At 37.9% G+C, this 27,530-nt stretch overlaps 1 protein-coding gene across 1 annotated transcript in view; it reads right to left on the bottom strand.

Moving 5' to 3' along the window:
- LOC100072148 (uncharacterized) overlaps nucleotides 1-26,525 on the bottom strand; it is a 63,820-nt gene extending 37,295 nt beyond the window's left edge. The window contains exons 1-2 of the mRNA XM_023646188.2: nucleotides 26,434-26,525; nucleotides 21,391-21,830 (exon numbers count right to left, since the gene is read on the bottom strand). Coding sequence (XP_023501956.2) covers nucleotides 21,391-21,830; nucleotides 26,434-26,525 — 532 coding nt within the window. The remainder of the gene's footprint in view (nucleotides 1-21,390; nucleotides 21,831-26,433) is intronic.
- Between the last annotated feature and the right edge of the window lie 1,005 nt (nucleotides 26,526-27,530).

Here is a 27,530-nt window from a genome sequence, read left to right as displayed (position 1 = left end):
ATTCCTCAGGCTCAAAGGTGAAAGTGGATGTAAGTGCTCACTTCTCAGTGGATAAATGACAGAACAAAGGTAAAGAAAGATGATAAAAAGACAAAAAATTGATGGCCTCTTGAATCTCAACCTCATGACACTTCTCATGAGAAGCAAGATTTTCCTTAATCCCAGTCTTTTTTCAGGAAGTCTCAATCTAAGTTATTAGAAGCATGGAAAACCAGAAGGTAGTAGGTTAACTGAGATACACTGCAAAATAGAACCAAGATATTCCTTATTTAGCATTCTTTTCTGCACACCGTCGTCGGTGATTTGATGCCTCACGACGCGGACTGAGGAACCTGGGGAGAACTCCCTCAACCCACTGCCAGCTGTTTCCCTTTTACTTTGGGATAGCTACACGTGTTTTATTTTTTCAATCACGCTTTTGCTTTATTGTTTTGTTTTACCTTTATGACAACTATGTCCATTTAAGATTTTAGAATGGAACGAGAATCATGCTACAAAGATAATGAAAAACATTAATCTTAAAATTCCTCTTTCCCCAGCCTCCACCTTTCTGCTATTCACTGTTTAAGATACTACACTCCATAAAATCTTAGAGAACAGCCAGAGTGCTCAGCCTGGGGTTTATGTATAACCGAAGAATGAAAATAGACAGAGATGATTTATACAATTCAGCGTTTACGACATAATCTTGCCATGTTGTTAAAAATACAAAATTTAAATGTATTTATTCCAAAGAAGAAAATTTATACTCATCTTACATAGCTAGGAAATTATTCTGAATGCCTCTTGCAGACATCATACTTCATCCTATTTTGGAAAATAGTAAAAGTCCCATTTAGCTTTCAGTTTGTGTATGTGAGATGATCAAGGAAAGTCATACAGATGATGGTGATAATGATGATGACAATAAAAACTGACTTCAATTGAGTTATTTCTTATGTAACACAGATAGTGTCAGCAAGTGTTACAGGTTTACTTCATGTAACAGTGATAGGCACTTCTCAGAAGCTGATCAGAATCTAAACGTTACCCAGCATGTGACTGGTGTAATAATAATATAAGCAAACGGACGGACGAAGCTAAGTTGCAAAGTCATCTCATGCATATCAATACACTGATAAGATGTCTTTTTTTGGTTTTTTTGGAGGAAGATTAGCCCTGAACTAACTACTGCTAGTCCTCCTCTTTTTGCTGAGGAAGACTGGCCCTGAGCTAACATCCGTGCCCATCTTCCTCTACTTTTTCCACCTCTTCCTCTACTTTTTTTTTTATACATGGGATGCCTACCACAGCATGGCTTTTGCCAAGCAGTGCCATGTCCACCTGGGATCTGAACCAGCAAACCCTGAGCTGCCGAGAAGCGGAACTTGCAAACTTAACCACTGTGCCACAAGGCTGGCTCCCTGATAAGCTTTCTATGTGTTTATACTCTTGACTCTATTTGATGGATTAATTCTTTTGTATTAGGTCTATATATGGTATTAACAAGTGTAATAAATTCTCTGAGAGGGAAACTACTGTTATCTTGTTTTATATTCTTCCAGGTGTTCTAGATATCAGAATATTTTTATATGATTTCCCCTTCATGAAAATATTTATATGGAATAAATTGCAAAAAGTAGAATTGTGATAGTATTTAGACATTAAAGTTTAATAATACATTCACAATTTTTCTTCTCAAAAGTTACATCAGGGGCTGGCCTGGTGGGATGGTGGTTAAGTTTGCATGTTCCACTTCAGCGGCCCAGGGTTTTCAGGTTCGGATCCCAGGCATGGACCTAGCACCCTTCAGCAAGCCATGTTGTGGGGGCATCCCACATAAAATGGAGGAAGACTGGCACAGATGTTAGCTCAGGTACAATCTTCCTCACACACACAAACGAAAAAAATTACATCATTTGGATTCCATCTTGACTCCTTGTGACAGAGCTCCCTTGTAACCATTGAACAGTCAGTACAGATTTTTTTTCTAACTTGCAAGTTTATTATATGAGAAAAGATAGTATTGTTGCTTTTATTTGTACTTGATGCATTATTGGAAGGGTTAAGAATATTTTCATATATTTAATTTATTTTTATTATTTTATTTTATGATTTTTTGATTCATATCTTTGATCAATTCTTCTATAATGATATATAAATAACTATTTTGTTGTATGATGGAAACGTGTAAGATCTTTTATTATATTTATTAGAATTGTGAAGAGAGGAACAACAGTAAAAACTATACTAGCATATTTGTGATGAGTATAAATAAATACTCGGGGAAAATAAACACACAGGTAGCTCAACATTATATTTCTTTTATCTAACACAGCTGGGCTTACTTAAAAATAAAAATCGGGGGGCTGGTCCCGTGGCCGAGTGGTTAAATTCGCGCGCTCCGCTGCAGGCGGCCCAGTGTTTCATTGGTTAGAATCCTGGGCGCGGACATGGCACTGCTCATCAAACCACGCTGAGGCGGCATCCCACATGCCACAACTAGAAGGACTCACAACGAAGAATATACAACTATGTACCGGGGGACTTTGGGGAGAAAAAGGAAAAAAATAAAATCTTTAAAAAAAAAAATAAATAAATAAATAAATAAAAATCAGCAGCAAAAATAAAGTTTCAAAGTGTAAACTAGAAACTGAGGTAGAGTTAACCTGTGTAAGGAAGAAAACTTATTGGGTAGTTCTTGCCTCAGAAAATGTAACGATCCAACGAGTAGTGAGCAGTCTTTAAGAGTAAAAGGTCTTGGGGCCAGCCCTGTGGCCGAGTGGTTAAGTTTGCACTCTCCACTTTGGTGGCGCAGGGATTTGCTGGTTCAGATCCTGGGCATGGACCTAGCACCACTCATCGGGCCATGCTGAGGCAGCATCCCATGTAGCACAACCAGAAGGACCTACAACTAAAATATACAACTATGCACAGGGGGACTTTGGGGAGAAGAACAAGAAGAAAAAAGAAAAGAAGATTGGCAACAGATGTTAGCTCAGGTGACAATCTTTAAAAATACATAAATAAATTAATGGTCTCTATTTTTAGTACCCACTCTCTCCCAATTAATATAGATATATCTATAATTTCAATACGTATATGCTTAATTTAAACAAAAATAAATAAATAAATTATAATAAAATATAAACTTTGGGACCAAGCTATTATAAGAGTTTAGAAATGTTTTAAAAATACATTGCAAGAAAATCAGTAAAACATTGAATTAAAAAAATTATGAAAAAGATTTTTACATACATATGCAAAAGTCTTTTTCAGAGATAACCAATGCTTTTATTTGAGAAAGTACACTTGTATCTAATTTGTCAATAGCATTTATTCACTAACTACATCATATACAGCCAACAATTTGATTGTATCCAAAATGGTAGCACTGAAAAAGTCAACACACTGGGTTGTTTCATAGATCTTAGCATAAACAAATCGAAGAGCCAAGGTCAAATTTTATGTAATTTGCAGCAGGAAAGGTCTAAAGGGAAGTTAAGAAATTCAGTTGATCAGGTTTCCAATAGTCTGCATTACCAAGGCTCACCCAAAGAAACAGCCACTGCCATATTTTAACTCTTCTTGATCACATTAGCCAACATGTTGCCCAACATTGGTTAAAAATGGTCTTATAAAACAATTGTTCCACAGCTTAATGCCATGAAAAATATCTTTTCTCTGTAGAAGTCAATATGCCTTTTTCTGATAATTATACCAAATGATTTATATTAGTTTACTTAATGTTCCTTTCTATAAAAAACTTCAGAAATAAATTTAATATTCCATTCTTACTCTTCAAAAATATTTATCTCTCCTTTTTATGATCCTTATTTTCTATTGTTATTTTATTTTGAAGTATATAAATATGCATGCATGTATATACATATGTGTGTATCTATTTAATTTGTATTTTACCTCCAGTGCTCTAGAAAGAGATATAATATACAATAAAATCTGTGTATATTTATCATGAAAGTTAACAAGGTAAAGTCACCTTAAATCTTCAGCTCTAGCCTGGCATTAGGAAAATATAAAGATATGAACAAACAAATGGGGATTATTAGATAGTAGATTTTTCATTTTCCCCCCGAAGTACTAATTTCTTTTGCATTGACTAAAGGTGTGAATTGTGGGGGTGTGTGTGAGGAAGACTGGCCCTGAGCTAACATCTGTTTCCAATCTTCCTCTTTTTGCTTGAGTGAGATTGTCCCTGAGCTCACATCCATGCCAATCTTCCTCCATTTTGTATGTGGGATGCCACCATAGCATGGCTTGATGAGTGGCGTGTAGGTCTGTGCCGGGAATCCAAACCCATTAACCCCAGGCCACCCAAGAGAAGCATTTGAACTTAACAACTATGCCACCAGGCTGGCCCCAAAGTGTGATTTTTAAAAAATCTAAATGAATATACATTGTTTCAAAATTTTTCCCTTCTATGTACCATGCACTGGAGAAATAAAGCAGCTTAGAAATGATTTTACAAAAGAGACCAGGAAAAATGTATGGTTGGGTTAAGGGTGGAGGTGAGCGGAAGAGAACAGGAAGGAAGGACACAGATAAACTACAGAAGCACCTGCAGGGAACTGTGTTCAGATTCCATGCCAGACACATAACATCTCACATGATCCTAATCCCTGCCAGGAGAGTTCTTCTAGAGCAGGTTTCACATATGCACACGCCAAGAAAGGGAAGGTGCTTGAATAATCTGCCATCAAACAGTTAGCAGACATTAGCAGTAAATCCCTAACTTACAAAAAGGTACTGTTTTAAGCAAATATTAAAAGAGGGTTCATGAAACCCCTGGCAGCACAGAGGAAGGAACGGTTAGATGACTGAAGTACGTGACAACGCTCAGCTAGAGCTGATGAGCTTGAGATAACAAATATTTTCTAATTTCCAGGCATGCTCTTCTGAAGGAATATCAACAAAAGAGAGAAGAGTGTTGAGTGAAAATAAAATGATTTAGATCTCTGTATTGTCATTATAAGTAAACCCAAGTTTAAAATAAGTAGGTAAGCAATAATTTCACATACATACAAAAAGAATTTAACTGATAAGAGATATCTGTTTAACATAGATGAAGAACAGAGCACGGAATAAAACTTCTAAATGAGCTGTCACTTTTGGAATTTGTGACTAATTCCTCAGAATGTAATGGAAAATACATGGAAAGCTCCACATCCAAAAGCAAGTGAAAATTCTGAAGCATAATTAGTATACGGGAACATCTCATGCAGCAAACAACCTAATCAACTGAGGGGTCGGCGACCCGCAGGGAGAGCAGACATCAAGTGTGCCAGGCCATAGCACCCTGCTGAGCTGATCTTGTACAAAGGGCACTGAAATCCTTAAACAAGAAATGGTTTGCACATATTTTCCAATATGATAGAAGAAAACTAGCAATTAAATGTCTGGCGTATTTTTTTGAAAATTAAAGTGAAACTATTACATTGACTAAGATATTTCGAGAGATATCTACCTTGATTGTATCTTGCTTTTCTATTTTCACATTCTTTGGAAAAAATTAAAAGCCTAGAACACAATTTTTGATGACAGTCAGAAGATCTTATACTATTAGATATTATGATTAATTTTAATTCTATTTTTAGAATTTTTCTGTGTAATCCAAGCTTACTAGAATGAAAGATAATCACTAATTTTTTATCTTTACTACACAAGTTCATTACTGAAAATTGAAATATATAAGAATATAAACAGTTTTGTAATTTTTTTCTAGTTATGGACATGTTTATTCTATGTATATTTTATAATATACCTTTTTAATGCTCAGTAAAATGCATGTTTATATATACTTTTATTTACCTTCTCATACTGTGAAGACTCATTTCAGTACATATCATCATTTTTAATACTGTCCAATATTCCACATTATTTAAATTACTCCTTATTTTGTTTCTTTAGGTTTATTCCAAGTTGGTCCATGGCTTGCCATGAGCATTATTGTGATACACACATGTGTATATGTGTGTGAAAGGCTTTTAATATTGCCTCTTTAAATAAATTTCTATTAGTCTGAAAGCAAGATCAAAGGGTCATATTTGACTTCACTGATTAGTAGAAGAAATTCTCCTATATTTGGAGTAAAATATATATATTGGGAAAAAAATACAGAACAAAAATAGATAACACTCTGAATATTACCAGAAATCAGAGAGAATATTCTAAAGAGGAACTAGGACCCTGGTTAGACTTCATGAAATTGAAATCTATTAAGTTAATAAAGGTTTTGAATGGAATCTAATTTAAGGCACTACTAAAATTACCATTTCTTACACAATCCAGATATAAAAGACTCAAAGAAATAAAAGGATTTAACATTACAGGCAAACTTTCAGGTGTGAAAATGGTTTGATTCAGTCAAACACAATTTTTAAAGCATTTTAGTTAAACTGAATGAGTACTGAAATATAAATAATTTTTATATAATGATACAGTAGCAACAATTATTATGCCTCAACTTGGAATCAGACGTCACTAGAACTCAATCCTTCTGTTCAGTGGGATTAAGAAAAATGTAGACATGGGACCAGCCCTGTGGCCCAGCAGTGAAGTGTGCACATTCTGCTTCGGTGGCCCATGGTTCACCAATTTGGATCCCGGGTGCGGACGGGGCACCACGTGGCAAGCTATGCTGTGGTAGGAGTCCCACATATAAAGTGGAGGAAGATGGGCACAGATGTTAGCTCAGGGTCAATCTTCCTTGGACAAAAGAGGAGGATTGGCAGATGTTAGCTCAGGGCTAATGTTCCTCAAAAAGAAAAAAAAGAAAAGAAAAATGCAGACAGTGAATAAAGCTAAAAGATGAAAAAAAACCTCAGTATTTCAACTGATATACTCTTGAAAACAAGGGGAAAATGTCATTTTTTTTTTAAAGATTTTATTTTTTCCTTTTTCTCCCCAAAGCCCCCTGGTACATAGCTGTATATTCTTCGTTGTGGGTCCTTCTAGTTGTGGCATGTGGGATGCCGCCTCAGCGTGGTTTGATGAGCAGTGCCATGTCCGCGCCCAGGATTCGAACCAACGAAACACTGGGCCGCCTGCAGTGGAGCGCGCGAACTTAACCACTCGGCCACGGGGCCAGCCCCGAAAATGTCATTTTTTACTAATGAATTATACTCATTCAAAGAAACAAACTAATTCTCAATAAATAAGCCAATTTCATACATTTATTTAAAAACTTAAAGCATTATAATTATTATAAATCAATGTTCTAAATGTTAAATGTTTGAAATTTTATTTGAAACCTGAGTAACTAGAAAGAAAAATAAAACCCAAAAATCCTGAGTAAATTCATATGAAGCAATAGGCAAAAGACCAATATGTGTGTGTGTGTGTGTGTGTGTGTGTGTGTGTATGTTTGAGTGCCTGACAAGCAAAAAAGAAAAGCCCAAATAAAACTTCAAATACTATCGTAATAATCCCTGAACTTTCTACATTAAAATAACTCTGGATTTTAAATTTGAAAGCCCACCTTATATGGCTCTACATTTTAAGGAAAATGATTCTAAATTTTATCAATAAGATAGTAAAAATTTTAGTTGCATGAGAGTTGGAATTACATGAGTGGGAATGTTGCTGTCTTTCTAGGGTCCCCATCGTCTTTAAAGATAATTTTATGGGCTACATCAAGCAAACTTTATCTATCTATCGCTCATCTATCTGTCTATCTGTCCATCCAGGCCTTTGTTCATCCACCACAGAAGTCATCTACTATAATATTATAAAATACATAATTTTAGGGACAAGAAGTACAAAGAAAGGAAAATACTTGAATCACTCTAAGGAGAATGGGCATGCCTAGGCAGTGAGGAACAAGAGTGGATATTCCGGCTGGTAATTGCAGCTGCCCTTAATCTGTGTGAGCTCACTAACCTTCATGGTTCCTTCAAGTGCTACATTTATTTAAGATAACTCAGGAAATGACATCATCATAATTGCCTCTTTCAAATCAAGGATGAGTTTGATTTAGCAAGACTTTTGGACACTTTCCCTGGAGCAGAGATTATTATTCATCATTGGCATAATATAAAAATCTCGAAAGCTAAGAGATAGATTCTTCCAGTTTAGTGAAGACAAAAGATTCTGCACCTTTTCAAAGTCACCTTAATTGTCCCTGCTCCCTGACTCATAACTTATTCCATAAGCTTTGTAAACTGTAGTTTATTTAGATTGAAATGCTTAAAACTGAATGATCTTTGAGGTCATAACATTGGAAGAACATAAAAGGGCGAAATGCTTCCTTTTTGGTCCTGCAAATTAACAAAGAATATATTTATATATATTTATATTGCATGATATTTGAGGCCAGGACTTTCATATTCTTTTCAAGATCCTAGCTTCTTGCTGCCTATCATTTTAATCTCAAAAATTGCTTTTCAATAGTTCATGATTAAGATGGTGGATTAATTTAATTTTGGAATTCTAGCGTCACTTGAAATCTTACTTCCTCCCATAGATGCTGAACCGAAGAATATGGAGAAGATAATGGACAATGTACAAACTCTGCTATTTTCTGCTCAATAAAGGTGCCATTACTATTGTGGATAGAGGATCACAGGAAAAGGATTGATTATCATTTCATCTTTAGTTACTTACAGTATATATACAAGATTCAATCTCTGAATTGGAACAAAAAGAAAAAAATAGGTAAACTTTAAACTAGAAAACAGAAAATGTGATTGTTTTCTCAGATATGTATGTATTTAGCACATATGCCAGACTCTTGAAAATGATCCATGCAGGGCATTAAGAATCCTAGGACTTCAACCCTGCCCTCAAAGACTCTGCCTAATCAAGTAGCTTCCACTTACTCCACATGTCTGGGATTTGCTTATGGATACACTTAACATTGTCTGGGCTATCCTTATAACTTTAGGTCATATAATTGGATGTGTGTATCTGATTTTTGTTTCTTTCAGGAAAATGAAAAACCACTTAATTTGACATAGATGCATGACAAAGGGTTAGTTTCTAGAATTAAGTTCACAACACATATAAATATTTATGCCAAAGTCCGTATTTTCTGACATAAGATGATACATGTTTTGATACAACTTAAAGGCAGGTGCACTGAAGATGATGTGATGTCATCAATGACATCAGGTACAGCAAGGTGGTTCCAGGGTTTTTTTCCATTGCACAGTGTTTTTCTTTTTTTTTTTTTTTTAAGATTGACCCAGAGCTAACATCTGTTGCCAATCTTTCTCTTTTACTTTTTCTCCCCAAAGCCCCAGCACATAGCTGTATATGCTAGTATATGCTAGTTGTAAGTCATTCTATTTCTTCTACGTGGGATGCCACCACAGCATGGCTTGACGAGTAGTATGTAGGTCCTTGCCTAGAATCCAAACCAGTGAGCCCCAGGCCACCAAAGTGGAGTGTATGAACTTAACCACTCAGCCATGGGGCTGGCCCCTGCACATTCTTCCATGTCATACTTTGCAGGGAAAATTATGAACCTGTTATTTTTCAACCATTACAAGACAAAGTCAAAAACAAACCCTGGACTAGTTATGAGCTACTCAAAGAAAGTTATTATGTGAAATCTAATTTGCCTCCATTTTTTTCTTAAAACAATACAAAACAAAATAATATTTCCAGCACTTCAGTAGGCAGAGATGGCAGATTAATGGCAAAGGAAAAATGCACATTCCTAGGGATACTTTCCAGAAAAATAGAACAAAACAAACAAAATTCACTGGCATATTAAGGTCTTCTAAATATAGGAAGAATAAATTTCTACAATCTGACTTTTCAGAATAGTATAAAACTTATCACAAATAATTGAATGATATAGAGTCATGCGAAGTGGCGTGTGGAAGCCTTGTTTTGTGAACAGTGATAGAGAAAACCAGCTCATATTCCCTTGAGAGTATTTCAGAGAAGTTAAATTGCAACGGGTTCCAACATCACAATTTATTTGGTTGATACTGAGCTTAGATTAAGGAACCGAGAGAGAGGAGCCTGGGGCATCACTTGATGCGGGGTCGGTGAGCCAAGGAGTTGAAAGAAAGAATTCTTAGACTCTTAAGATCTGGTAGTAGTGCTCTTTTATTTAGAGAATAGTGTAGCATGGGGACAGGACCCATGGGCAGTCAGAGCTTCTGCTGCCGCCGCTTCTGCTGCCCCTGCTGGCATGGGGTCAGGGCCCATGGGCAGGCAGAGCAGCTGCTGCTGCCCCCGCTGGCATGGGGACAGGACCCATGGGCAGTCAGAGTTCCTGCTGCTGCTGCTTCTGCTGCTGCCCCGAGTTGAGGGTTAGGGCTAATTTTATAAGGCATGGGTATGTAAGTCATCTCTTTACCAAGACAAAGGAAAGAACATGGAAAAAAGTTAAAATGGTATCAGTGCAGGTGGGGTCTGGCCATTGGGTGATCCCATGACTTTTAGACAAGAATCAAATCGGATTAAGTAAAGGTTAGAAAGGTTAGACGCCACCACCCTAAACGAGTTACATGAAATTGCCAGACAGTAACCAACTTAAGTTCTTGCCTCTGGCATTAAGAGTTTCTAGAGATAAGGCCATCCCCCTTCTTCCTGGCACAGAGAGGGAGGAATCTTTACAGATAGAGGTTTCCCTTAGAAATGTAAATCTTTCCCAACAAAGGGACAAGCAAATTCCACTCCTTGGAGCCTGCTTCTCATCTGTAGTTTTAAAAGTAACCAGCCTAAAAGTCCTCATCATAAACCGTTTTAAAATTAAGCAGCCTAAAAATCCTCATCATCACTAACATAACATTTCTTTAAGATAGTGTACAAATAAGCATGTGGTGTGACTGCTAAAGAGCAGAGGGCCCAGGAGAGCCCTCTGCGGTGATTCCTGTTGGGAGGGTTCTACCCGACCATCTGCTTATGGCACTCACTTGCTGCAAAACCCCCCAGAAGTTGGTAGAATTTCACTCCTTCCCCGTGATGTCTCTCTCTCAGCAAGTCATTCAAAACTCAGCAGCCCAAAGGAACCAAGAGTAGAAACGCAGCACAAAGGAACGAAAAGTTTCAGCAGAATAAAACACAAATCTTCTCACACACCACCAGGTCTTTGTTCACCAAGAACGAAACAGCACTTCCTGTTATTTTTTCTTTTAATATCTAAACTCTTTCCTTCTTAAGGAAATTACTGGCTGCCTTGTAATCGCAATTTGAAACTTCTACAGAATGAAGGTATTTAAAAAGTACAGTCATTCTAAGCAGCATCTATTAAACCAAGCCTGTTTACTTCCTTGCACTACAGTTATTGGTGCTGACCTTAAATGCGTCCCTATATTGTCCCATTATTCATGTCATTAAATTGCACTTTACTGCATTTACCGGCCGTCTCCTGAGGGGAAGAGCTAATTGTCAAGATTAAGTAGCTTTCTTTATCTCTGTGGAATTTGCCAGTTTAAACAAGCGAACTTTTTGGCTTTTGCTGAAGGCTGAATATTGAGCTTTCCTGCAGACAACAAAGAAAATCTAATGGGGGCCCTAAAGCATGCTCACTGTGGAGAAAATTATAGACGATTAAGTGCGATAGCGTTTCAGCTACTGAAGTGGCTAACGAAAAGGTAGGAGTGGGCAAACCCAGAAAATTATATAAAATGTCATACTTAAGAGCTTTTATCCCTGTAGTTACAATATTATATAATGACTATAGATTTTCTAATTGCAGTTAATACATCTCTTTACTTTAAAACAATGCTTAATTTCGACTTACCAAACAAAAAGTAGCAAATATTGAGTAATACAATATGCTTTTGAACCAAGAGCCTCAACCTCACATTCCCCCAACTTGAAAAGAATTCAATACCGGCTGATCACGGATAATGCTCTAGAGAGAACTGAGGTTAAAACAAGTCTTGAGCTAGAAACCCTCCTGTTATTGGTGACTGCTGATGAGTTAAGCAGTTTTTAGAATCGGGAAAATGAACTTGCCATTAGTGTTACAGCAGTTCTGGTCAGCAATTTTTTATTATTAACTGTTATGCACACGAACTAGCTTGCATCCTAACTATATGCTGATGAGAATTCTGGAAGGAAAAGGAGGAGGGGAACAGGAGGAAGCAGAGGAGGAAGAGAAAAGAAGGAGGCCATTCAGAAGAGGAAGGAGAAGAGAAACAGAAGGAGGAGGGAGAGGAGGAGAAGAAAAGAGAGCGGCCGTCTGTTAGAGCCAATTAAAGCACGATGTCTTCTTGCAAAATGAAACGTTGGCAGCGGCATCTTCGTTTTCAAATTTGCTCACGGGGATGAGGTGCCCTGGGCATCCAGTAACGTAAATACCTAAACAGTAATCACACTAAAAAGATACGCTTCAATTATTTGGATTTTGCTTTTTCAAGACCGTTCTTTTGTTTCGCTTTGCTTTGTTGATGAATTGTCAATGGAAGAATAATTAAGAACAGGTTTATCACAGTCTTCATATTCAAGTTTTATCTCAGAAGTTTCCCATCCAAATTAACCAGTAAGAATGACTAATTTTTGTGCTAATAAGTAGGTAAATTTTTAAATTAAAGACTATCTTGTAAAAACTCACAGTGGAAAAATATCATCACTATTTTTCTTTGCCCAATTTACCAACATTAATATTTTGGCAACCAGGAACTATGAAGCTTTCTGAGATAGTTAGACTGTAGCAGGTCAAAAGTAGACTCTTGCCACTCTAGGAATTTTATTTCCTTGTCTTTAATATTGTTGCATCAATAAGTTCATAAAGTATATCCTTATAATAAGTTGTAGTGTATGTTGATAAGCATCTGCCCAAGAGCACAATTTTGAACATTTCTTTTCTCTACAAGAATAAACACGTAATTATTAAATTGTAGCTCCAGAGTTAGAAGAAAGGTCAGAAAGTTCCAAAGAATAACTGCGATTAAAAATTTGCATGGTTCTTTATAGAGCTAATTGAAAATATTTAAATATCTATAAATGGAACAAGTTATAATGATATTGACGAACAACATTTTTTAAAAAAAACAATCTATATTTTATTAACTTCATTAAAAACCAAACTAGTGGGGCCAGGCTGGTTTGTACACTCTGCTTTGGTGGCCCAGGCTTCACCGGTTCAGATCCCAGGCACAGACCTACCACTACTCATCAAGCTGTGCTGTGGCAAGCGTTCCACATATACAATAGAGGAAGATAGGCACCGATGTTAGCTCAGGGCCAATCTTCCTCAGCAAAACGAGGAGGATTGGCAGCAGATGTTATCTCAGGGCTAACCTTCCTCCAAAAAAAAAGAAAAAGAAAAGAAAGAAAACAAACTAGCATGTAAGTAATGTACATTAGTGGCTTCCTATTTTAATTTGTGGAGGTCTTCTAGATTTTATGTGCAAAGAGAGACAAATCAGTAAATTTTAGGGGTAATCCAATAATCCTTACACTCAAAGGAAAGCCTAGTTACGCTAGATTGAGTGATAGGTATACAGAGGCAGAAAAATTTTTCCTACTTCCCTTCTAGAGTCCTTGACTGGCCTAATAATTAAATTGAAAAGGACAAAGTAACAGGAGAAAAACAAATTTAATTTTGTACATACAGGAGCCCCATAAAAGATGATACTCCCAGGCAGTCAGGTAATTGAGGCTTATATACCATCCTGAGCTAAGGAGAAGGAGGGGTGGGGAGTCCGGTGCTTCAAAGAGGAGGAAAACAATCCACAGGAAGAGGAGAAGAGCAAATATTTGGTAACCAAATGTTTGCCACGCCATGTGGATAAGTCTTTCTGATGTACAAAGTTATCTCTGGTAACACCTCTCTTCCCGGTATGGGCCCCCTAACTAAATTATTTTAAGAAGAGGTAGAAAGCTTTTCTGAGCCTGCTGGGTCTCAATGACCTTCTGCTCAAAACAATCCCCATGGCAAATTGGGCTGGCATATTCCGCTCCCCCGCAGGTGTATGGATTAGGAATGCATTAAATACTTGTAAATTCTCATTTCTTAAAAGTTGAGAGAATTTCTTCATTATCTTTAAATTTCTTATTTATATTTATCATTGATTTTTTCTGCTGCTTCCCTCTAATGCACAAATAGAGAATGTTTCTATTCATGCAAGTTCTCTCTTCTGTAGGTTATTTTATTTTAAATTACTACCACAAGAAAAGAGGTTTCTGTCAATAACAAGGAATTGAGAAGCAAAGAGAGTCAGCCCTGGGAAATAAAACAATTCAACTTTGTGTGGCTTTTTTTAAATAAGAAAGCAAATCTCTCACAAATGCTAGGCTTTAATCAAAAGTGAAGAATCACAAAGCTTTTCAGTCATTGCATTTTAAGCTTGCAATAAATACAGCCTATCTGTATTCAGAATATAAATCATTTCAATGGACAGCCAGCTTCCATTCTTTGTAGAGTAACTTATGTAGGGCTAAATTTATTGATTATAGCGATTATAAAATCTGGGCCAAATATTTAAAAGAAAACACTGACGAATAACAAAAATCACCATCCATTCAGAGCACTGTGAACCAACTCACATAGAAAAATTGTGTTATTGGACTGAAGGGGGAGGGGATGGAGTTTGAAGCTTCCAAAGCTGCTGAAAATTGAGGCAGGGTCGGGGCGGGGAGGTGGGCATCCTGGAACGGAAAGAACCACTGAGGGAGGAAGCCCCAAGACCTGTGGATAAACTTTCTTCAAATATGCGTCTGGGCTGCTTACTTTTCTACCCAAATGGATTAATAAACACTGGCTTTATCCTCTCATATGAAACAGCTAAATAACCAGACTTAATATATGGAAGAATCGCTCTTAAGACAGTGGGCATTAGGCAACAAACGCCAGTGATCACGGAGAGAAGGGAAAAAGATGAGTCCTGTGATTGCCCCATAGAAGAAAGCTTCCAACCAGGCAGTAGGGACTGGGAAGCAAGACGGAGCCCCTCAGGCTCTCCCTGTCAAGGAGACCAACTTGGGAATTCCAGGAAGCTGAGACTGCTGGAGATCCCAGGGCAGAATGCAGAGAGGAGAGAGAACACTGGAAATCTGCAGAGAAGCCTCCTCGGGTACTTAGCTGAGTACAGATCAGTATACCCATAGAAGGAGACCACCGTAGGTTGAGGAAAGGACCACCCAAATGGATTACAGGGGCAGCCTCCTGTGCTCACAGAGGACCGGGAGTGACATCAGTTCCCAATCAGAGTAGGACACCTCATAATTCACCTGGCAGGGCACTAAGAAGGAACTGGCCTTGGCTATGGAGAAAACGAACCCGAGACTGAACACTCTTCTGGTCCTACCTAAAAGAACATAAATGCAACTCTGGAAGGATCAATCTCTTTCCAAGTAAATTAACAGCACTCAAGGACAATTTTATTTATTTATTTAAAATTTTTTTTTTTTCCCCGAGGAAGTTTAGCCCTGAGCTAACATTTGCCAATCCTCCTCTTTTTTCTGAGGAATGCTGGCCCCGAGCTAAGATTGGTGCCCATCTTCCTCTACTTTATATGTGGGACGCCTACCACAGCATGGCGTGCCAAGCGGTGCCATGTCCGCACCTGGGATCCAAACCGGCAAACCCCGGGCTGCGGAAGGGAAACATGCGCACTTAACAACACTGTGCCACCAGGCTGGCCCCTCAAGGACGATTTTAGAAATCTAAAAATATGAGTACCTGAACTTCACAAAGCACTCCATCCAATAAAAAATTATCATGCATTCAAAGAAGCAGAAAAACACAACCAATAGTTAGAAATTCAGTTAATCCAAATTGACCCAGAAATGACAAAGATGATTGAATTAGTAGATAAAAATATTAAATGTTATCACAATTGTATGATATATCTTCAAGAATGCAGAAGAATAATTGAAAATGCTACAGAGACTTAGGAAATATAAAAAAGACACAAATCAAACTTCTAGAGGTGAATTTTTTTCTCGCTAACTTCCATTTTCATAGAATTAAGGCAGCAATTTTATATTAACCTGTGGTGTCCAATACAGTAGCTGGCAGCCATACTGGAAACTGAGCCTTTGAAATGTGGCTAGACCAAATTGAGATACACCACATAAAGTACACAAGAGATTTTGAAGACTTACCATGAAAGTATATTATAAAGTATTATGTTAATATTTTATATTGATTACTTATTGAAGTAATAATATTGTTAATATTGAGTTGAATAAAATATATTACTGACATTAATTTCCACTGGTATCTTTTTACCATTTCTTTTTTTGAGGAAGATTAGCCCTGAGCTAACATCTGCTCCTAATCCTCCTCTCTTTGCTCAGGAAGATTGGCCCAGAGCTAACATCTGTGCCTATCTTCCTCTATTTTACATGTGGGACGCCTGCCACAGCATAGCTTGATAAGCCGTGCATAGATTAGCACCCAGGATCCAAACCGGTGAACCTTGGGCCACCAAAGCAGAACGTGCAAAATTAACTGCCATGCCATGGGGCCAGCCCCTCTTTTCACTATTTTTAATGGCCACTATAAAATTTAAAATTACCTATGTGCTTGCATGTGTGTCTCACACTTTACTTCCAGTGGATAGCATTGGTCCCAGAGAGGTGGAAACAGGGTGCTAGAGAGGGAATACAACCTGTCCACAGTCACTGCAAGAGATAGTGCAAGGGCTGACATCAAATTCAAGTTTCCTGACTCCACCTCCATACAAGGGTCCTCTGGATACTGTCCTCCAGCAAGGATGCCGAGTTCAGAGATGCACGCACACTGCATACTCCGACATACAGTTATAAAGGACGTGAAATGGGAGTGAGTCGGGCAGGATCTGGGTGCTCTTTGCTTGGTAGAAATTGCTCCCCATGTAGTGATTACTGTGTTTTTCTAATTTATTTTAATTTTATTGTGTATCTGTTAGCATGAGATAATTACAGTCTTATTAAAAAAATCTCTTTTGCTCAAATGTGTTTTAAAATTTTCACAACAGAAAAAAAATGCTAATTGAGGCTGTAAAAACTGCCAAGGTATGGACAGCTAATCTTCGACAAAGGAGCTGAGGGCCTACAATGGAGAAAAGAAAGTCTCTTCAACAAATGGTGCTGGGAAAACTGGACAGCCACATGTAAAAGAATGAAAATTGACCATTCTTTTTCACCATTTACTAAAATAAACTCAAAATGGATCAAAGACCTAAAGATTAGGCCTGAAACGATGTCTTCTAGAAGAGAATATAGGCAGTATACTCTTTGACATCAGTTTCAAAAGAATCTCTTGAGACACCATAACTCCTCAAACGAGGGAAATAGTAGAAAGAATAAACAAATGGGACTTCATCAGACTAAAGAGCTTCTTCAAGGCAAGGGAAAACAGGATTGAAACAAAAAAACAGCCCACTAATTGGGAAAAAATATTCACAAGTTACTTATCCGACAAAGGGTTAATCTCCATAATATATAAGAAACTCACACAGCTCAACAACAAAAAATCAAACAACCCGATCAAAAACTAGGCAGGGGACATGAACAGACATTTCTCCAAAGAAGACATAAGGATGGCCAATAGACACGTGAAAAGATGCTCATCATCACTAATCATCAGGGAAATGCAAATCAAAACTACACTAAGATATCACCTTACACCCATTAGATTGGCAAAAATATCCAAAACCAAGAGTGACAAATGTTGGAGAGGTTGTGGAGAAAAAGGAAGCCTCATACACCGTTGGCAGGAATGCAAACTGGTGCAGCCACTATGGAAAACAGTATGGAGATTTCTCAAAAAGTTAAAAATAGAAATACCTTATGACCCAGCCATCCCACTATTGGGTATCTATCCTAAGAACCTGAAATCAGCAATTCCAAGAGTCCCATGTACCCCTATGTTCGCAGCATTATTTACAATAGCCAAGACATGGAACCTAAGTGCCCAGCAACTGACGATTGGATAAAGAAGATATGGTATATATACACAATGGAATACTACTCAGCCATAAAAAAGGACAAAATCGTCCCATTCACAATGACATGGATGGACCTTGAGGGTATTATGTTAAGCAAAATAAGCCAGACAGAGACAGACGAACTCCGTATGACTCCACTCATAGGTGGAAGTTAACATATAGACAAGGAGAACTGATCGGTGGTTGCCAGGGGAAAGGGGGGTGGGGGGAGGGCACAAAGGGTGAAGTAGTGTACCCACAACATGACTAACAATAATGTACAACTGAAATTTCACAAGGTTGTAAACTATCATAATCTTAATTTAAAATAAAAAACTGCCAAGGCATAAACTGTAGCAACAAAAATTTCAGTGATAAAGAACTGCTAAGGGATTAGAGCAAATTAATTTTTAGCGAGTAACACTAGGTGCAAAGTGGCTAGAGTTACATCTTCTGGTTGAAAGAAACCGTCCACATGAGTTATATTTGCAGATTTAAAGCATTGCTCCAATTACGTCCTTTTCTTAGCTGGGAAAGTCAGAAATCATTGGGAGAAAGTTCAGATCTCTTACCTAAAAAAATGTACACACACAAAATCTTTGAAATTGCAAACAATTTCAAAGGACTGATGTGCCAGCCTCTGTCTTCTGACTTTTAGATCCCCAAGATGGAGCCTAAGAACCTCTCCATCCCAGCTGAGTGCCCCTCCTTACCAATTCTAAGTGGTAAGTGATAAACGTCAGGTTAAAGGTGCACCATGTGCCTGTTTAATGGCTAGAGATGACTGGAATAAATACATACAGAATGTAACTATCTCACTGGAAAGAAGAGACTCTGTCCTAATATTACTGGTAAGAGAAACTGAAAATAAAGTCTTACTGACCTAAAAAAAATAACAAAATTTATAGGGAAAAGTGAAAGCAACATTTAGAGGGAAATTTACACCTAGAAAAGAAAACAATTTAAAAACTTCCACCTTGAGAAACTAGAAAACGAAGAGCAAAATAAACCCGGAGTAAGTAGAAGAAAGAAAATAATAAAGATCAGTGTGGGAGTAAAGGAACTAAAAAACAACAAACAAGAGGGAAATTGAACATAGTCAATAACAGCTTTTTTGGAAAAAAACACTAACGTTGAAAAATCCCCAGTGAGACTGGTCAAGAAAATAAAATTAAAAAATTTATGAATGTGAGGTTATGGCTAAAGTTTCTACAAATATCACAATTTTAAAAGGAAATGTTATGAACATCTTTATGTGAATCAATTCAACAATGTAGATGTAATGAATTTTATTTGAGGAGAACAGCTTATTAAAATGAATGCAAAAAATAGAAAATCTATATCTATGTCGATTAAAAACATGAATTGTCAAAGTCCTCTTTAGAAGAAAATACCAGGCCCAAATTGGTTCACTGCTATAGTCTCTCAAGCATTTAAAAAAGAAATAACACCAGTCCTACAAAAATCTTTTCATGGGGCCGGCCCCGTGGTGGAGTGGTTATGTTTGAGCACTCTGCTTCGGTGGCCCAGGGTTTCACCAGTTCAAATCCTGGGTGCGGACATGGCACTGCTCGTCAGGCTGTGCGGAGGCAGCATCCCACATGCCACAACTAGAAGGACCCACAACTAAAGATACACAACTATGTACCAGGGGGCTTTGGGGAGAAAAAAGGAAAAATAGAATCTTTAAAAAAAGAAAAAAAGAGAGCAAACAACCTGAATAGACCTTTTCCAAAGGAGAAATACAGATGGCCAACAGGCACATGAAAAGATGTTCGACATCACTAATTTTTAGGGAAATGCAACAAAAGGCTACAATGAAGCATTACCTCATGCCCATGAGAATGGGTACTATTAAAAAGACAAGAAATGACAAGTGTTGGAGAGGATGTGGAGAAAAAGAAACCCTTATACACTGCTGGTGGGAATGTAAACTGGTGAGCCACTATGGAAAACAGTATGGAGATTCCTCAAAACACTGAGTACAGCAATTCCCTTTCTGGGTATTTATCCAAGGAACATGAAAACACTAAATCAAAAAGATTTTTGCAACCCTCTGTTCATTGCAACATTATTCACAATAGCCAAGACTTGGAAACAACCTAAGTGCCATCAACAGACAAAGAAGATGTGGTGTATTAATACAATGGAATACTACTCAGCCGTAAAAAAGGATGAAATCTTACCATTTGGGACAACATGGATGGACCTTGACGGCATTATGCTAGGCAAAATAAGTCAGACAGAGAAAGCCAAACACCATATGATTTCACTCATATGTGTAAGATAAAACAACAAAAACAATGCTAATAAACAAGCACATAGATATAAGGAACAGATTGGTGGTTACCAGAGCAGAAGGGGAGCAGGCAGAGGGCAAAGGAGGAAAAGGGCACATGTGCATGGTGAGGGATGGAAACTAGACTTCGGGTGGGGAACATCATGTAGTCTCCACAGAAATCGAAATATAATAATGTACACCTGAAATTTATATAATATAAACCAGTTATCTCAATAAAGATATTAATTAATTAATTAATTAATTAAAAAATAAAAGGCAATGGCTGGAAACACTTCAAATGTCCCTGAGCAAGTACAAGGATAATGGAAACTGTGGTTTATTCATACAATGGAATATCACTCAGCACTAAAAAAGAGCAAACTACTGATCGAAAAACATGGAAGAATCTGAGACTTTTTACTAAGTGAAAGAAGCTGGACACAAAAGGCTACATACTGTATGATTCCATTTATAAAAATTTTAAGAACAGATAATATTAATCCATGGTGATAGAAATAAGGAAAGCGTTTATTTTTGAGGGAGTCTTGCCTGAAAAAGGGCACTCGGGGAATTTCTGGAGAGATGTAAATATTCTGTATCTTAATTTACATAGATTTGCCAAAACTCACCGAGCTGTGTACGTAAAATCCGCATCCTCTTCCACAAAGCGGGAATGCCTTTCGGAAGCCCCCGCTGGAGTCCTGAGAGAGCCCCAGCGCTCTGAAGGCGCTTCGAACCTTAAATGGCCTTCGTTTGCTATTTGTTTAGCTCAGCTCAGAGAACACAGTGAAAAGGTATGCGTTCCCTCCCCCAGAAGTTACAACAGGTCATCTCAGGGGACCAGGGGCTTTTTTGTACAAAGTTTCCGGTATCCCAGAACAGGTCTGCTTTCTCTGGCTCCTTACACCCTAAAATCAGGCGACTGTGTTGGGAGGCCGTTGTAGGGCCATCCCCTGGTAACAACTTCCTCCTTATATCTTGCTTCTATGCCGCTTCTGTGGTCTCTGATACTGTCGCCTGCAGGCTCACTACTATAAGGAGTGGAGAGAAGCGTGTTGTCTTTGGTAAGAAAAATCCTTTGTCGCCGCACAGGAAGCGGACCTGAGATTTCCTCCCAAAGGCCTTTGCTGCAGCAGCAGATCAAAATGCTAAGCAAAGAAAGACCTCCTAACGGAGGAAGGAGATGCAGAGAGGTAAACTGTGTGCCTTTGACGCCCACAGGTGACCTGCAGTAGTTCCAACCTGCCGGCAGCGCCCCTTGGCTCAGGGCCCTCGCGCTCCTGGACTCACCTGGTGCTGAGGACCAGCGCCGGCAGCAGAGGCGGCAGGTAGAGCGCCGGGCTGAACTGCATGCTGTCGCCTGAGGGGGCCTCCTTCCCTCGCTGCCTTCGCTCTCCCTCCTCCAGGTCTTGTCGCTCCCTGGTGCTCGGGTCTGTCCCAGGCCGGCGATGAGACCTCTCCAGCGGCGGACAGACAGAGACAGACGAATTGACCGACGCCTCACAAAACTAAGAGGTGGGAGCGTGGAAATCAGCTCTAGGAGTGATGTCACCGGCGGCCTAGGAGAGCCCGGCCCGGGATCGTTCGGCGCCGCCGCTCCCGAGCCCGGAGGGCGCGTTGTCACTCGCTCTGGAGGCGGCGCGGGGAGAGGGAGGGGGCGCCCAGCGAGGGCCCCGCGCGCTCGGGTCACCGGGCTGCGCTCTGGTTCCCGGCTGCACACCCGCCCGAGGCTGATTATTTATCCCATTTCTTCCGAAGTTGGGAAGGGGCCAGACCGGGGCGAGGAGAGAAATCTAATTTGCCAGTATTGAACCTGAATACTCTGCGGGAGATGAGACTGAATTCACTGGGAAAGATGATCAGATGCTCAGAGTCTCAGGCAGGTGTCCCGCACCTGATTACACAGTATTTGGAAGAACAGTGTTCTAGAGACGGCATTTAAAATATTGTTTTGATTAAAAGCGCACGGCGATCTGCCTGAGGCAGGAGCTAAAGGGGATGAGAGAACTAGGGAGCAGGAGTGAACAGCATCCAGAAAAGCACACTGAGGGCAAGTGGCGTTTGCTAACTCCAAAACGTGGGTTCCTTTTCCCAGATGAGGCTCATCACGCGTAAACAGTTGAGTAGAAAAGCATCAGTAATCAACAAAGAGGCGGCAGTGGCGGACTGGGGTTATGATGTTTGTATTTTTTTTAATCTGTCCCAAATTTCTTGTAAGAATGCAGCGGTCGATGACCTTCATTTTGAGAAAAGTAAATAAATTTGAAAAAATAAATCTCATCTTTTTTATTTTCAAGTTTTTATTTTTTGAAGCAAATGTACATCCTCTCCTTTTTAAAGACTATTTTGAAGAAGGGCAGTTTTGTTAACCCATTGTTTTCTATCTTTTAATGAGATTTAAATTTAGAACATAAATATGGAGCAGACATAATGTCTTTAATAGCCCAGGTCATTAAAATATATGAGTAGTTTTGCAAGCTGGATGCCTGCCCTTGTGTAACAGTAGAACCACAACTCATATCACTAAGAGCAGACAAATCAACTCCCACGTGAAATGCATGTTATTTGGAAGGAAAAATGACAGCATAGTTTGTTAAAAATAGATTCTGGAAAGTTGTACTTCCAGGAAGATGGAGACTTTCCTCTTCATTTAAAATTTAAATGAAATTTTAAATAACATTTAAAATTTTAATGTTAATACATTTAGATGTAATTTCCTTTAGTCTTCTCACTAAATGCAAATAAAACATTGGACATTATATATAAAAGAAACATAAAAAGACTCCTAAAGGCAGAGACTACTATCTAAGATGAAGATGTGTGTAACAGGAAATAACACTGACTGTGTACGTTTTTGTTTCACAACATGTGTATGTGGTTATCCTATGTACTCATTACAGAAGGTAAGTTACCAGGAATTTTTACCAATATTCTTTTTCCTGGAAACGATTGTCACAGAAAGATCAGGTTTGCTCATGTTCACTAAATTATTAAAATAGTGCAAATGGTACTCGAAGTTAGTCTGCATCATTTCAAAATTTGCACTTACTTGACAAATATTCTTTTTTATGCTACTGATGAAAGAAAAGATTTGCCCCACTGTAAATTATATTAGTTTCTGCTAGACAATCTAGCATTAGACACCAATCCTTATCAATCATATTAACCCAAGAAATATCAGAATGAGCTTTTCTTAGACTTCACACAAAGTCAGTCCTGAGTCTGTCATTTCATCAAGTGTCCCTAAATAACTCTGAAATTGTTTGGTCTGTTATCCATTTCCTGCAAGCAAAAAAAAAAAAGGGACATCTAATTTGGAATTTGGAAGATCATATAGACTGTTGGGAAAGAACGTTTTGGAAGGTGAACTTAAGTGAGGTTTTGGAAATTCTTGCAATTTTAGAGGATCAGTGAATTATATCATGAATTCTGATACTGCTTTGCCTCTCAATGGAAGTCTTCTCTTCTTGGGGATTTTTACGGCCATGACTTTTCATCATCCACGACAGTCTCACCCGCCAGTCGTGGAGAGATGCAAATCCATAAGTGACCTTATGGCCTCAAAGGATTGGTACTGATGTTTTAAAGATCCAACTGCTACAGGATACTCAGCAGACAGCATCCATACTACATTGAGTCCAAAACAGCTGAGCAACAGCCCTTTGCAGAATCTACACCCTGGTCTGGATAAATGATATCAGGACAATCCAAAAAATTACACTGGGAGCCCACTCTCCAGAATTTATAGGATTGGGAACCACAATTACATCAAGCATGACTTCACTGTAAATTACTCACCCTAAGGAGTATGACTTGACTTGAGGAATGACTGAGTACATAATATAGTTAGGTTTGGCCCTGGCTTTCCCACACCTATTCTTTTGACTTACCTCTTCTTTTACAATGAATTTTATTCATTCTCTTACTAAACATTTATTAAAAACCTATGTACTGCATATTTTACAGCATAAGTTGTAACTTAATTGCCCTATAGAATTTAACCAGTTATATTACTTGTTAAATTCTACTGAATCGGAGACCTTCTAATTGATTTTGTTTATTAATTTTCAAGAGCTGATTACACTCTTTCACAAGGAGCAGTAACTTCTATATTATTGTTTTCGTGTATAGGATCTTATTTAATGACCATATGGGGTGGACAAAGGAGACTTGGAAGTTACATAAATCTCTCAAGGTCACACAAGTAAAAGGTGACAGCCTGACTTTAACCCACATCAATACTTTTTTTGTTTTTGTTTTCATGTTTTAAGCCTGAGGTCAATAGTGTATTAATTGCAGAGGTTTGACTTCAATCTCTGTCCAGTCTTATTTTTGGTTTTCTACATATCACACTTCCTGTAGTAAACTGGCTTTTCTGCTTATACCACTCTCTCTCTATATATATCTATACACACATGCATGTATATGCATATGCATATATACACACATATATGCATACACATTATATATACATTTATATATATTTATATTTACATATACATTATATAAACCAAATAGTGACCTAAACTTATTTCTTTAAGATTCTTACTTAGATTAATGTTCACCAAATATTGTAAGTGCCTAATTAGAGCTATAATACCTACTACTCCTAATAAAGCTACACAATCAAGACCTTATCTAAGCTTATCTTAAGCTCTTCCAATTTAAAATTTTTACAATGAAAAATGTTGATGTGGCACTTCACCAGTTTCTCCGTCTTTAAAACCGTCTGTTTCCAAGTTTTATGGAAGACACTATCTTGTGTTTTGTTTTTGTTTTGTTTTATTTTGTTTTAATTCACTCACTTAGAAAACCTACAGTATGAGAATAGCATTGAAGAAGACATTCGTACTCACTATATCAGTTCTCCATTGATAGATTGAGTTACGCAGTTGCTTCAACATTTCTCGTTACTCATCCACAGAACCTAGAAACGAAGTATTGTGTGTTGCAGATCTTTGAGGCCTGTGCTCCAGAGCCCCACATCAGGAAATGTAAGGGGTCTGACTCACACTGTGGGAGTCACACGACTCATGCTATCAGACCCCCAAAGGTGCCTCTGCTCGTCTATTGAAATCAAAGCTGAAGTCTCAAGCAAAATCCACCCCAAGGCACCTTCGCACAAACATCTTTATCACCAAATACTTGATGCCCAAGTATTTTTAAGTGACTAAGAAATAAGCGAGTTGGTGTAGTGTATGTGAGTGTATACATATACATACATGTATATTCATATATTTTCATTTGTAATGTATATATGTGTTTATATATACACATAGTATATAAACCATACTATATAGATATAAATAAATAATATATATATATAATGGACACCAAAAATACATTTTTGTCTTTTGCCTGTCCAGTCTGCATTATCATACTTCTAATATAAACACTGATTTTCCTTTGAGGAAAAAGAATCCTCATCTTCCTTAAGTCCTTGAGTTTTCTTTGTTTATTTGTTTGTCCTTATGGCTTTATTGAGGTATGACTAACACATAAAAATCGTATACATTTAGATTGTAAAATGTTATTTTTTAAGGGTGCACAACGTGATGATTTAATATACTAATACATTGTAAAATGATTGCCAGAATCAAGTTAACACATCCGTGACCTCACATAGTTCCCATTTCATGTGTGTGTGGTTAGAATGCTTAAGATCTATTCTCTTAGCAAATTTTAAATATATACTACAGTATTATTAACTATAATCGCCATGCTGTGCGCTAGATTCTCCTGCACTTTAAATGGGGTTAAAGATACTGCCAATTTTTAGAGGTACGTGTGTATCTCAATCCCTGCCAATTGGCATGTTTTCTCTCAAGCCATATAGATAGGGTCAGGTACAGACTTCTGTGAGGATGGAAAGAGGTGTCATATATGTAGATTCGTAGTACAAAAGCCCACATAAACTATCCCATCAGCCTTTGAAGACTCTCCAGGCCACATTTGAAAGTCCACTTTATTGTTTCTGATTTCTGTGAAGTTGGAGAGTGATGGCAGCTGTCTAGTCCATTTCACTTTTCCTGTACTCTTTATGACTTGTGATTTCACCCCTAAGCAAACCTTGTGTTCATTTGATTAAATGAGCCCTCAAAGTTCAATTACCATGCTAAATCCTCTTTTACAGTTTAGTTTTTGTTTTTATGATCTTTAGTTGGAGACTATAAATACTGGGATTTCTTATGTTTCTGTGCATTGCCTCATTGGATTATCAAAGGCACATTTCTGTTTATTGGATTTTATCCTGTGGAATGATTGTAAAATCCATGAAACATTTAAGTCTATATCTAAATCAGCTCTTTATTTTTATTTGATTATATGTCTTACCTTTCCATCCACTGCACTTCATTTCCTTGCTGTCTAAAGAAATCAGGCTGCCCATAAATAGCCAACTGGAATTCTACTGACGTCTCAGCCATTCATGGAAAAAAGTGAAAAGATTCAAATAGGGAATGTACCTCTTTGAAAAGAAATGATTGAACAAGGTTTTGGTGAAAGTGAATACGACATAATTGACAATAAAACTTGGTGTTTATAACACTCTGACATTCTCAAAGCATGCAAGACATAAAAGCAGTACTGTTACATCGTATGGAAAATGAAGCACAAGGAGTTGAAGTAACATCCCCAAAGTCACCCTGAATGATCATCATTGAGCCGGGATTGTGATACAGAACTACTGAATTCAATTTACTGGTCTAACTACTGTAACCCCTTTGCAAGCATTCTTTTCATTGAGTGAAGCTATGTGTTAGGCATTTTGCTAGGTGTTGTGGGGAGTACAGTGTTCAGTAAGACGTAACAAGTCACAATGTAGTGACTACCTGGAATGTTTTGCTTTTCTCCCTTCTTTACTTATTTGAGCATAAACTAATTATTTTTAAAAAGCTGTAAATGAATTTCAATAATTAGGGTGCAGTTTCCTCCTTATCTTATTTCTATTTGAGAAATGCTCCAATCCTTTTTAGCACTGATTTCACAACAATATGCTTGTGGTATAGCTATTTCTTTTCAAAAGAGACTTCAAAAGACTTAGACGGAGAAGACAGAGTAAAATTGGGATCAGGGTCACAGTCCCGACAGGTTCAGATAACTTAAATCCTCCAATTTTATGGATGGCCAGGAACTGTCTGCTTTTGGCTCTTAGGTCCCTTCCTGGATTCTGTCTTAGAAATCAGCAGAATCAGGTAGCTTCAGTCAGCACAAAGTACTAAATCAAAGAATTTACTCCCACAAAAAAAGTATATATCACTGGGATTGATTTAATTATTTTAATTTTATAATGCTCTATAGGAAATATTTTATCTTAAGAAAGCATCAGAGCTCAGCATGACTGAAAATACTCGTTGTTGGAGGGAAAGGAAAGTGAATTAGCATATAAGTCCTGCTCTGTTGTAGGCGGTGTACCATATCCGCTACATCTC

This window comes from Equus caballus, chromosome 7, assembly GCF_041296265.1.
Source record: "Equus caballus isolate H_3958 breed thoroughbred chromosome 7, TB-T2T, whole genome shotgun sequence".
NCBI classification, from domain to species: domain Eukaryota; kingdom Metazoa; phylum Chordata; class Mammalia; order Perissodactyla; family Equidae; genus Equus; species Equus caballus.
The sequence above is the reverse complement of the archived record's forward strand: the minus strand, read 5'-3'. Positions and strand labels throughout refer to the sequence as shown.